This window comes from Oryctolagus cuniculus, chromosome 11 (genome assembly GCF_964237555.1).
Source record: "Oryctolagus cuniculus chromosome 11, mOryCun1.1, whole genome shotgun sequence".
NCBI classification, from domain to species: Eukaryota; Metazoa; Chordata; class Mammalia; order Lagomorpha; family Leporidae; genus Oryctolagus; species Oryctolagus cuniculus.
In genome coordinates this window covers 33,720-46,643 of record NC_091442.1, presented here as the reverse complement: position 1 = coordinate 46,643, position 12,924 = coordinate 33,720, and the positions used below count along the sequence as shown (strand labels likewise).

At 57.7% G+C, this 12,924-nt stretch overlaps 1 protein-coding gene across 4 annotated transcripts in view; it reads left to right on the top strand.

Moving 5' to 3' along the window:
- MYT1 (myelin transcription factor 1) overlaps positions 1 to 12,924 on the top strand; it is a gene marked incomplete at its 3' end in the record, with an annotated part of 56,884 nt that extends 43,960 nt beyond the window's left edge. For all 4 annotated transcript variants that reach the window (XM_051829052.2, XM_070051343.1, XM_070051344.1 and 1 more), the window contains 7 exon segments: positions 3,144 to 3,206; positions 3,564 to 3,647; positions 6,336 to 6,557; positions 8,470 to 8,561; positions 9,023 to 9,126; positions 10,871 to 11,014; positions 11,352 to 12,924. In XM_051829052.2, coding sequence (XP_051685012.1) covers positions 3,144 to 3,206; positions 3,564 to 3,647; positions 6,336 to 6,557; positions 8,470 to 8,561; positions 9,023 to 9,126; positions 10,871 to 11,014; positions 11,352 to 11,492 — 850 coding nt within the window.

Genomic DNA, 12,924 nt, shown 5'->3' with positions numbered 1-12,924 from the left:
GCTGGAGTCGGCGACTGTCACTGCCTGTGGTCTCCGTGCCTTCAGCTGAGAGCTGTGGCGTCGCAGCCCATGCAGCCCTGGGCACCAGAGGCAGGGCCTTGGAGGAAGGAGCTCCCTCTCTACTCCCTCAGTTTGCCCCTCCGCAGGGCTGTCCCTCCCCCGTGGGCCTCTGTGTTGAGTCCAAGCCAAGGCTCCCTGGCACCACCTGGGGGCCGCACAGAGCTGGGACATTGGTGCCTCTAAGGTGAGGAGCTGGCCGCTGGTTTGGGGCAGGACAGAAATCTCTCAATCTGCCCCGGTGGCCTCGACTCTGTCCCTCCGTGGAGGCTTTGTGGGTCCCCATGTCCAGCCTTCAGCCACACCCAGCCGGGCTGGGGCAGGGCTCTGCCTGCCGGTTCTCAGCTTTCAGATCAGCACGGCAGAGTCACACACGTGCCCCCATGTTCACTCTGCTCTGTGCCAGGCCCTGGAAGCCCAGCACTGAAAGGCTGGGTCCTGTAGCCACAGGCCCCCCGCCCCGACCCGCCGTCTTCCTTTTATTCTTTTTTCCAATTTTATTTCCCAACTCTGCTCTCTTTCTAAACTATGGCTAGTGTTTGTGGCTTTCCAGCTTACAGGCCAGAGCAGGGTTAGAGCTGGTGATGTCACCAGTGTCCTTTCTGTCCCTCCAGACCCCGCTTGGCAAGACCTGGTTCCAGGCCGTCTGTGGGGTCAGAGCCTGGGATGGACTTTACCCCAAGCCTGTTTAGAAACAGCAACAAGAAGTATTCCTGGCGTGGACAGGGACCACACCTCAGCCTCAGCAAGGTTGGGTCAGCCAGGGCCGTTCCAGGGAAGTCACCTCAGACCAGAGGCTGGACCCACATTCCTGGGGGTGCCAACACGCCCTGTCTCCCTCTCTCTCCTGTCTGTGGGGCCCACACTGGTCTGCTCCTGCTTAGCCACACAGCGGCAGATCTGGAGCCAGGGCTGACAAGGGGCTGCAGGGACACAGCTGCCTCAGGCCGCTCTGCTCACTATGCCTATGGGAGCTGGGGTACGGTTGCACACTGTTCGGGGACACAGGTACCCCTGAGGCAGAGCACAGCCTTCAGACGGGATTCTTCCTCCTGTTCAGACAAGGTGCACAGAAGTGGGTGATGGGAGGGGCAGAGGTGGCTCTGGGTTCCTGCAGCTGAGCCTGTGGGTTTGTGGGGCCGTGAGCACTAGCTGACGTAGCTGCTTCTCTGACCAGGTAAAATATCCTCCCTGTCCCCATGTCAGACCTTGGTGAGGAGCACAGGACGGCCGCACCATGTGTCAGACACCTGTCAGTCCTGTGGGGCGGCCCACACCTGAGACTCACCCACAGCTGAGTGTATCTGTGCCCCCAGCTGGTGTCGTTCATGGCCTAGGGCCGAGTTTATGGCCATCAGGGCTGGGTGGGCCACCCTGGCTACCTGACTGGCCAGCACACTCAGTGCTGGACCTGAGCTTTGCCAGGTGCTTTTTTTTTAATTTATTTTTATTTATTTATTTATTTTTGACAGGCAGAGTGGACAGTGAGAGAGAGAGAGAGACAGAGAGAAAGGTCTTCCTTAGCTGTTGGTTCACCCTCCAATGGCCGCCGCGGCCGGTGCGCTGCGGCTGGTGCACCACACTGATCCGAAGGCAGGAGCCAGGTGCTTCTCCTGGTCTCCCATGTGGGTGCAGGGCCCAAGCACTTGGGCCATCCTCCACTGCACTCCTGGGCCATAGCAGAGAGCTGGCTTGGAAGAGGGGCAACCGGGACAGAATCCGGCGCCCCGACCGGGACTAGAACCCGGTGTGCCGGCGCCGCAAGGTGGAGGATTAGCCTATTGAGCCACGGCGCTGGCCGACAGGTGCTTTCTTGATGTTGGGACAGGAGTAGGAGCCTACCTGAGCAGCTGTCCACCCAGGAAGGAGGAGTCCACCATCTTTAGCTCTGTGGACTTGGCCACTATGATGGCGACATGTCCTCAAGCAGAAGGGCCTATTGCCCACAGCACAGTCCATGAAGACTGGAAAATGATTTGACAGGTCAGCCATCTGACAAGCCAGCAAGGCATCCGATGTGGAAGCCACAGGGCAGGGATGAGGGGAGCTGAGCTGCACAGGACAGTGCCTCAGGGGCCAGAGGCCAGGAGGTGGGCCTGCCCTGCTGTGCATGACAGCCTTGGGATGCCAGGCTGAGTCGGCTTCTGTCCTCCGAATGAGGAGACTGCAGATGCCGTGGATGCTGGTTGAACGGCCAGGGTCACAGCACAGCAAGGTGTCCCCGGGCCTGGTCACCCCCGTGCTATGGTCTGCCAGCCGTGGGCTGACATACCTGACCAGCTCTTGACTGGTGCAGAGCAGCAGGCACAACAGAGGGTTGGGACAGAATCAGGTCATCTTTGCTCCTCACCCAGGCACCAGCAGGAGCTTATGTTTGCCTTCAGTGGAATTTGGAAAAAAGTGATTTAAGAAAATCCATGCAGATAAAATTAAAGTGCAATTTTATCACTTTGAGTTTATCAAACATTTTTGGATGTACTAAGTGGGCTTTTGTGTCTCCCCTCCTTAACCTGCTGGCACCGTCTCCCCTGCCAAAGACCCCAGATACATGAATTCTGCACTCAGCAAACATGGGCCTGGCCTGGAGTGGCAGGTGCTCCACAGAGCCACTCTGTGCTTGGCTGCCTGCCACCACCCAAGGGCGCATGGTCTCAAGTTAGGGCTCAAAGGTGTTCCAGATTTTTCCAGTCCAGCCTAGAACCCTGCAGAAGGCGAAGTTGGGAGTGCATTGTCTCCTTTGGATAAAATGGTCCCAGTAGCCCAGCCACAATTCCCAGGCATGGTACTGGGGTGCAGAGCTGGGCCCCCTGGCTGCTGTCTTCTCATTCTTCCTGAACCCACTTGGAGAAACTGCGGGCAGCACCAGAGACCCCCACTGCTAGCAGTGGGCAGGTGTGGGCATGCTCTGGTAACACTTCTCTGTGGAAGGTGCTTAAGGAGGTTTTTGAAAGACCCCAGGCTGGGGAAGGTGGGGAGGGCTCACTGGAGGGCTGAGTCCAGAGGCCTTCCCTCTGGAGCGTCCCAGGACCCTGGGCAGGGGCTGAACATGTTCATGGCCATGGTCCCAGCTGCACTTCTCTCCACAGGTGCCCCACGCCTGGCTGTGATGGCTCTGGCCACATTACAGGGAACTATGCTTCACACCGGAGGTGAGCCTGCCGCGTCCTGGGGCCCTGGGCGGGCAGGGGCGGCTTCCAGAGTCCCGAGCAAGACGCTAATGTTGCCAACATCTTGAGCCTGTTTCTGTCTCTGTCATCTGAATTGCTCATGTTTCCGGAACCTGATTAGGGTGCCCTCCGCAGGAAGATGAGTCCATGCAGGGTCAGAGTCTGGGCTCACGCTAGCACCCCCCACTGCTGACTGCTCCCCCAGAGAGGCTCTGTGTCTGCAGATGCCATTCCTCAGATTGCGCGACCTGCCCAGCCACTCCCTAGGAGACGTGGAGCTTGCGGCCAGGCAGGCTGCTGTTCTGGGACTAAGGGGGCTTTTTCCTCTTCCTAATCCAGCTTGTCGGGCTGCCCTCGTGCCAAGAAAAGTGGAGTCAAGGTGGCGCCCACCAAGGACGACAAGGAGGACCCGGAGCTGATGAAGTACGTGGGCCATGCAGGCTTCCTCACTGTGTTTCATGATTGAAAACATTCCTCCCACCAAACCTATCCATTTATGCAGAAGTTCTCGTATCTGGGGCACTAGTCCTGGCCCCGTGCTCGACATCTCAGGTTGGGTATTTGATGGGGCTGGAAAAGCAGAGCACCCCACTGCCTGCACCCTTGGTCACCTGGATGTGGGGCCCTGGGCTGCAGGTGTCCCCCGGTGCTCAGAGGCCTTGGGATGTTTATGGCTTTGCCTGGGAGGAAAGTTCAGGTGCAGCTGTTTAGTCGGGGAGGTGGCTGGAAAGAGGCTCTGCGTCTACGCACCTGCAAAGTGAGTGCCAGGCCCCTCTGGCAGGGGAGCAGAGAGCCTGGGCTGGCTCAGTCCGGGTGGGGCCCAGCAGGCCACGGGAAGCAGGGCTGTGCCACCTGCTGGGCCCAGGGCAGCTGGACGCTCATGCTGCAGGGGGGCCACTTGGCCTGAGACTTGGTGGCTCTTCAGAGTTTGCTCCAGCTGTGCCCAAGCGGCTGCTTGGCTGCAGAGGATGGCCTTAATTGGCCAGCATCATGTCCTCTGAGGTGGACAGCCCCACCAGCTGTTTGGTCTGATGAGGCTTGTTTATCTTGTTAATTTAAGTTTTACAATGAAAGGGCAGTGAATTCTAGACCAACAATGCAGACTACATGGCTGTTGGTTGTGAGTGCTGCACACCAGCTGCTGGAGTGTCTTCCTCCGGAGAATCCAGGGGTCGCCTGTGGTGGCCCAAACACAGAGCTCACTGGCTAGCGAGGACCCTGCTGCAAGGGGTGCTGCAGATGATTGAAATCAAGATCGGCGTTTTTCAGAGTTACTGGGAGAATGATTTTCCTCTTTCTGATGTGCTGTCAACTTTGCTTTAAAAACACAAGAATTCCTCAGCCAAGTGGGGTTGTGCCTTTGGAAGATGTTTGCAGGATGGGTGAGGTACCTGTTGGCTCCTTGGCAAGATGGGGACCCCCTAGGGCCTCCGCTTCGTGGGCTCCCCACAACCTTTAAGCACATTGATAATGACAGCTACAGCCCGGAGTAGAAGCCGTAGTTGATGCCCCGGGCCTTCTGGGGACAGGATTTCAGGGCTGTGCCAGCAGCAGGAGCCGTGACCTTGATGGTCTGTCCAAGCACAGTTCCTGCTTTGGTGTCTCAGGTTTGCACCATTTGGGATCAAGTTGCATCAAACTTTGCAGTGAATTTTTTGCTGTTGGTGTGGCCACAGCTTTGTAACTGGTCGTGGAAGTCTGCAGAGGTTCCAGCGTGAGGGTCACTTCCCTGAGAGGGGGCCCGAGGCTGTCCTCAGTCACACTGGCCTCTGACAGAGGAAGCGTACCTCGGCCCCTGGTCCCCATCACAGCACGTGGCCCCTGGGCCCTATCACGTGCCTGGGCAGCGTGGGAGCTCCAACAACTCCACGCCCCACGTATGTGACCACCTGGTGGCTCTGAAGATTCAAGTCTGGGCCTTGAGAGAAAGAAGCTGAGTCTGAGATGCTCCCTGTAAACACAGCTCCGGGCAATGCCAGCCATCCCTCCTGATGGGGAGTTTTGCGAGAAAGTGGTTGAAAACGGATCCAGGTCCAGCGGGTGCAATGCCTGAAGAGCTGCTCATGAGGCCATCCGATCTGTTCCCACACCCTCACCTCAGCCTGCGCTGTGCCTGGCCACTGTGTCTCTGGGCTCCCACAGCCAGGGGACCCCAGGTGTTGAGGGCAGGGCACGAATGTGAAACTTCCAAAGCCTCCGTGGAGCTCTGGCCATGCCTCTGCTCTGGCCTCTGGTGGACTTGACCCTGGCTGGCTCGGTGGCCCCCTGGGAGTGCCTGAGGTTGGGTGGCAGCATGGACAAGGAGGGAACAGAGCCAAGACAGAGGTCAAGAGGGCTGAGCAGGAAGCAGGGTTCCAGCCAAGGTGCCTGGGAAACTGGGGCGGCTGACTCTCAGGGGTGGCCAGGAGTGAGGGGGTGGTGGGCCGATGGCTCCTTCCCTGCCGAGGCCTCACCCACCCCTGAGGCAGCAGAAGCCTCTCCTGGTGGCCTCTGTCCTCCTGAGGGCCCCTGCCCTGCCTTCCCCATGCCCTCAGGGGTCTCTGTCCCGTCTTGAAACGTGCCAGCCAGCACCCAGCAGGCACTGAGTGGAGAGAGGAGGCTAAAAAGTTGCAGCCTGAGGATCTCGCCCGGGGTCAGGCATTGGTTCCTGGATGACCTGGTTCCCCATACAGAACCTTAGGCTGTCTCCCCACCTCCCATGCACCACTCCCTTCTCGTGAGGCCAGCCAGCCACAGCAGGACTGGCCCCGGGTCCTGTGGTTGCACACTGTGTTTATTTCCAAACCTGTACACCCAGAACCAAGGCTGGCGTGGTTACGGTGTTTCTGAGCTGTGCCTTTTCTCAGAGTTCTGTGGCCTCTACAGGACCAGCCTCTGCCGGGAGGTTGTGGAATGCAGGCTGCTCTTGTGGTCTGCAGGCCTGCTGTGGCGTGCACTGTGAGGTCACGTGGCAGTGGGAAAGTAGCCTCTAGAATCCACGTCCATCTGGAAGGCCCAACTGCTCCCCGGGGCTCCAGGGTTGAGGCTCTCTGGTGGCCAGGGCTGGAGCCGGGGCTCTCCAGGCTCTTCATCCTCAATGCTCCTGTACTCACCTGGCCTTTCTGTGTCCAGGTGCCCAGTGCCTGGCTGTGTGGGGCTCGGTCACATCAGCGGCAAATACGCCTCTCACCGAAGCGCATCTGGATGTCCTCTGGCTGCCCGGCGGCAGAAAGAGGGGTCCCTCAACGGCTCGTCATTCTCCTGGAAGTCGCTGAAGAATGAGGGGCCCACCTGTCCCACCCCAGGCTGTGATGGCTCTGGCCACGCCAATGGGAGCTTTCTCACTCACCGGAGGTAACTGTCCCCACGAGCCTGGCTCTCCGTGCAGCAGGTTAGGGAGCCTGGCCTAAGCATGACCAGGTCTCAAGGGAGAAGCAAGTCCTAAACATGCAGCTGATGGGGGCAGGGGCGAGGACCGCAGCTGCTGTGTCAGGGTGGACAGTGGTGTGAGTCGGGGGTTGTCTGCTCTCCCCGGGCCTCCCACCTGCAGCCGATGGGGGCCCTGCAGGAGTGAGCACAGCCCTGTCCTGATGCTCCCATTCTAACCAGCTGCCAGCTCCCTGGGGACTTCGGTCTCCTGTCTTTCATGCCCTGCTCCTCCCATGATCCTCTTCTTTGAACTCAGACAAAGGTCCTGCAGCGATCCAGGGACCAGACCCTCTCCACCACCTATGCACCTCCAGGCCCTCTGGTCTGTGGCTCTGCCCCAACCCCTGCCCCAGTGTTAAGGGAGGTCCTGCTCTGCCCGGGCCCTTTCCTGTCTTCCTGTCTGGGCTGGGCAGCTGTGGTGACTGCCCAGCGGTCAGTGCCTGGTCCCATCAGAAACCCTGTGTCTGGGTTTAGGGCCAATGTCAAGTCTCTCTGTCTCTGTCTTTTGCACTCTCCTTTCTTCCTTCCCCCTCCTTCCCTCCCTCCCTTTCCCCTCCCTCCCTCCTCCCTTCCTTGCTCTCTCTTTCTCTCCCTCTAAGATTTTTTTATTTTTATTTTATTTTTTTTGACAGGCAGAGTGAGAGAGAGAGACAGAGAGAAAGGTCTTCCTTTGCCGTTGGTTCACCCTCCAATGGCCGCCGCGGCCGGCGCGCTGCAGCGGGTGCACTGCGCTGATCCGATGGCAGGAGCCAGCAGCCAGGTGCTTTTCCTGGTCTCCCATGGGGTGCAGGGCCCAAGCACCTGGGCCATCCTCCACTGCACTCCCTGGGCACAGCAGAGAGCTGGCCTGGAAGAGGGGCAACCGGGACGGAATCCGGCGCCCCAACCGGGACTAGAACCCGGTGTGCCGGCGCCGCAAGGCGGAGGATTAGCCTAGTGAGCCACGGCGCCGGCCCTCTCCCTCTAAGATTAACTCGTTCATTCAAGAGAAGCATTTGCTGAGAGTCCACTTGCACTGAGCCTTGGAAGTAGAACAGAGAACAGAAAGACAGTCAGCCCTTGCCCTGTGGAAGGTGTAGGGCAGTGTAGGAGGGACAGACTGGGAGCAAACAAATGCCCAGGGTGTGAGTGGACACCAGTGCCCTAGGAAAGGAGCTGGGACCAGTCCCAGTGCTAGGCAAGGTTGGAGGAGCAGGCTGGGGGGCGCTGCAGCCAGGGCCAGGGGTAGGAGAAAGTGAGACAGAGCGTTCTGCCAGCTGCTGTAGACTCAGTTTTCACTGTGAGCCAGGCGCCTGGCAGAGAATGGAGACTGGGTCCACGTGTGTAGGCGGGATGGTCGCAAACTGCAGCCTGTGGGAAGGCCAGTGAGGAGGCTGTGGGCCCTGGGCCATGTGGGCAGAGGAGGTGCACTTGGCTTCCCAGGGATGTCTTTCCTCAATCGATTTTATTTATGAACTGAATAGAAGAACACTGATCCACACATCTTCATGCACTTCTCTATTGGGGCTTCTATGTCCAAGGAGTCCTCTATGAATGGTGCCACAGCTGCCTCCCGAGGACTCTCAGGGGCCAGGGCTTCACGGTGTGTCGGGTGGGCCTCAGGAGCAATGCCTAGATGCACACCCAGCACCTTGTGGGGCCGGCAGCGCCAGGCAGCATGCACTTGGAGACCTTCCTGGCCCAGGCTGCAGCCACTTCCCCTGGGCAGGGCAGACAGGGGCTGCGTACAGTCCCACCACGGGGAGGCCTTCGGCAGTCATCTGGGCAGGCAGGACAGGCCTTTGGCCCATGTGTGCCCCTGGACAGCCAGTCAATGATGTGTGACTTCTGCTTCCAGTTTGTCTGGCTGTCCCAGAGCAAGTTTTGCTGGAAAGAAGGGAAAACTCTCAGGGGATGAGGCTCTCAGCCCAAAGTTCAAAACCAGTGACGGTAAGGGTGCTCCCAGGGACGCCTGTGCTTGTGATTGTGGGGACCGGGGTGGGGGCCAGGGCTTGGCACCTCATCGTGCATGTGGGAGGTGCAGGGAAGCAGAGCCCCTGGAATATTCATGCTGGAAACAGACCCCTTGCCCTGAGCCAACGGTGTGACCCCTGAGCCTCCTCTAACCTGGGGCTTTGGTGGCCACTGGGGTCAAAGAGCCTGCTGGCAGCACAGGAGCTGTGTCTGTGGGTCTGTGGAGAGCTGTGGTTCCTTCCCCCAGAACACTGTCTGCAAAAACCTCTGTCCTCCCAGTGGGACTGCGCCTTTCCCGCCCTGACCCAGGACGGGGCAGACCACAAACACTTGCTCGTAGTTGCTAAGGCACTATCCCAGTGTGGATTCAGGTCCTAAGAGTCGTGAGCTCAGAAGTCAGGCGGGAGGCCCTCCCACGTTGTTTCTTCCTGGGGCAGTGCTGGAGAATGATGAGGAGATCAAGCAGCTGAACCAGGAAATCCGAGACCTGAACGAGTCCAACTCGGAGATGGAGGCCGCCATGGTGCAGCTGCAGTCCCAGGTGCGTGGCACCACCCCCATCCCAGGCTCTCTGCCCTCCCAACCCGAATGTCTGCCTGTGCGTTAGGGCAGCACCCTCTCACAGGGGCACTTGGTGCACACTGGCAGCTGGCGCCTGCCCACATGGTGGCGTTTGTGACGTCACAAGCAGCTTTAACGTGACTGTTGGTTTTGGTGGCGTCCCATGGCATTGGTGCCACCAGGAGGCGCAGTCCTGCTGGGGTTAGTGGTCCCGTTCGTGTTCCTAGTCTTGTTACTCCTGGTTGTCCTGTTGCAGTGGGGCCTCAGAGCCTGGCTCTGGAGCTGGGTTCACCCCAGCACAACCATGTACTGGCTGAGGGAGCTGGAAAATCTCTTGCTTCTTTGTTCCCTGAGGTCCTCGTTGGTAACATGGAGCTAATCCTGGGATTCTACTCCATGCGGTTGTTGTACAACCAATGCGTTTCTAGGGCAAAGCATTTAACACAGCAGGGAGCCAGAGTCCGTGAGAGCTGCTGTTGCCGCAGAGGGAAAGGGTTACAGGTTCTGCAAGCCTGTGTGTAGCCTTTCTCCCATTTCCCTAAAAGGAGAGTTTCTCATCAGAAAAGAAACAGTGAAAGTCTTCTGAGAATGAGAATGCAGCCCACCCCCTGCTGCGGGTGAGGGCTGCAGTGAAGCAGGCAGTGCGGGGCCGTGGTCACACACAGCTGTGCCCTGGACGACAGGGGGAGCTACAGGACAAGGGAGTGGCTGGGGACACAGGGCTCGTGGGTGGAGCCTCTTCAGGGAGAGGAGACAACGGAAAGGCGGCGAGGTGAGGCCCCTTCTTGGAGGCTGTGGCCACCATGTGTCTTGTCTCTCTGCTCTTTTCCCCACTGGCCAACAGGCTCACTCTGTCCACTTGCTGCTCAAGACCCTGTATAAAAGCAGCAGCGACCCAGTGGGCAGGGGGAGTTGGTACAGTGTCCTCCCGGGCCCACAGGCAGTAGCGGCAGAGGTGTGGCAGGGCCCCGGCTCCTCCCCTTCTCCAAGTGCCAGAGACCCGTGTCAGTGTCTTCCCTGAGGTGGCGCTTCTGCTCTCCCTGGGTTTGCCAGTGCTCATCATGCAGACAGAGCCCTTTTCCACAGCCTCCCTTTGGGTGAACTCGGAAGCTGCCTTTGAGAAGGTCCCTATGAGGACAATGTGTGCGCTCCTCCCTCCTTTGTCACAGGGACCCCACATTCCCGTCTAAGCACATCTCACACCTTGTCTGTGGGAGCTTAGCTCCTGCCTTGTGGCTCCTGGAAGATGTGGGCAGACTGGGGCTATTCCTCAGACCCCAAAGCCTCTTCATGGCCGGGTGGGAATGTGAGAGGACTTACCTGTGCTTGGCCTGTGGAAGATGAGCTGCGAGGCCGTTTCTTGGCACCCCAACCAGCCACCGGGTGGGTGTGGCTGACCCCATCTTGTGGGTGTGTGGCCAAGTGAAGAGCTCAGCTGCAGGTGGCCAGGTTGAGCCCAGCTCCTTCTAGGGAGGTGAGGCACAGATATGCAGCCCCTGACCCCCTCACGGTGTCCCCTTCGTGGTGTCTCTGAGTTCAGGCTCTGCTTCCAGTGGGCCTTGCCTTTCCCTCCTCCCTCCATGGACCTGGGCCCTACCAGAGCCTCCACTGGTGGCAGGAACCCCACTTCCAGGGCTCTCTCCCCTGGACAGAAGGGAGATGTGGCCTGTGTGCTCCTGGGAGGACAGGCCACGGGCGGGCAGCGCTCCCTGTCTCTGGTACAGATCTGCTCCATGGAGAAAAGCCTGAAGAGCATTGAGGAAGAGAACAAGCTCATTGAGGAGCAGAATGAAGCCCTGTTTCTGGAGCTGTCTGGCCTGAGCCAGGCCCTCATCCAAAGTCTCGCCAACATCCGCCTTCCGCACATGGTAGGCAGCTGCCTCTGAGCCTCTGAGCTGAGCTGGGGACAGGAAGGATGGGGTGGGGTGTCCTGTGCCCTTGGTGGCAGTGCTCTCTGCTTGACTGGCCCAGCAGGTAGTGGCCACCATGGCTATAGCCCTCCTGACCAGCTTCAGGTCCAAAACAGTGTTGGTTCTGATGGCAATGAGTTTGTCTCTGGGCTTGCTACAGACCAGAACACTGGTGGCTGCTGGTGTGGGCATGAGGGTGACTGCCTGTGCTGCCCCTGGCTGGTGCAGGCTGGTGTTGGCTTGCGTGGGTTTCCATTGCATAGACAGGGCTTGCTGATCTGGTTCTACTCCCCAGGAACCAATATGTGAACAGAACTTCGATGCCTATGTGAGCACCCTCACCGACATGTACTCCAACCAGGAGTGCTACCAGAGTCCCGAGGACAAGGACCTCCTAGAGAGCATCAAGCAGGCCGTAAGGGGCATCCAGGTCTAGGCCCCCGGGTCTGAGCAGCTGAGGGGTGGCCGCCCAGCCCCGCCGCCGACCTCTCTCCTCCTGCTCTTCACTGGGGGGTTCCTAACTCACAGACTCCTAGTTGGAAGCTTGCGGCCTTGGACGGTTTACCCAAAGGGCTGCCTGGAAGTCAGGGTCCCCCGCGACGCCCCTGCTGGGCTCGGGGCTGAGACCTCGCCACGCAGACGCATGGGGACGCTGAGTGTCACAAAGTCATTTATTTTTGTGTTCTGAAAGCGTAGCCCAGCAGTCTCCAGTGAAGCTCATGGACAAGGTTCTCAGGGAAGTTTCGGAGTTGGCAACCACAGTATTCCTCTGTCTGTCGAGGCTGGGAGGGCAGCCGTGGGCACAGTGGGCGGGTGTCGGGGGGAACGGGTGACCGCCCGAGGCCCCGTGTCTGTGCTCAGTGAGGCCCATGTGTGTTTTCTGTTTTCGTTTAATTCAGTTTTGTGTTAAGAGGAACAAAGTCATGTTCCAGAGGCAAAGTTAGGGGTAGGCCTTCCAGATCGTTGCTCCCATCAGCCTGGGCAGCGTGGCAGCATCAGCCTTGCACTCGGGGCAGCAGGGGCAGACCGGTGTGGCCCCAGCTCACGGCCTCCTCCTGGGCTGCAGCCCCGGACCACCAGGCCAGGCCTCAGAGCAGCGGTGTCTGCTCAGGCCCCTGACCGATGGCCGCCGCGTTCTCTGGGTCCTGGCTGGACTTGGTCAGGGTCGACAGTGTTGAGGGGGTTGGGGTAAACTCACTGGGAGACCACCACGGTTTCACTTCTTAGATCCGCTCAGATTTGAAGAAAGGTAAATTTTAATTCAGTGTGTTAAAAACACAATGTTCCTGCCGTGTAAATAGAGTCCAAGTCAAGCGTGACTGCAATTCTGAGTTAGTATTTAAAAGTAGAGAAATTGCACTTCCCAGAAGAAATTAAAAGTAGTTTAGTTTAATTATTCTGTAAATTGTTTAAGTTTGTCAAGATGTAAGTATTTATATTCACAACCTCATATGTTCATGTTTGCTATTTATTTAACATTTTTATTAATTTATTAATTTTATACTATTTCAACTCGACCCCACATTAGGGCACCATAAGAGGGAACTAAGTGAAATCAAAGGAAAAATAACTATTTGACTATAAGCCACAAAAAAAATCTCAATATAACTTCTAGTTATAATTTTGATGCAACCAAGTTATTTTTTATACATTTTGTTATTTATTCTTTTAATAATAGAATTTTTAAAAAAAGTATTTTGTAACTGAGGAATTTTGATAATTTGGGGATTTTTCCCCCTTGGTCCAATGGAGAGAAAGACACTTTGGTTTTCTTTTTCCCTTTCGAGTTTCTTTTGTTTCCCGCACAGATGACAGCAAACGGGATTCTGTATTTGTCATTATTTAAGCGTAGCGCAAGTGTGTGCTCT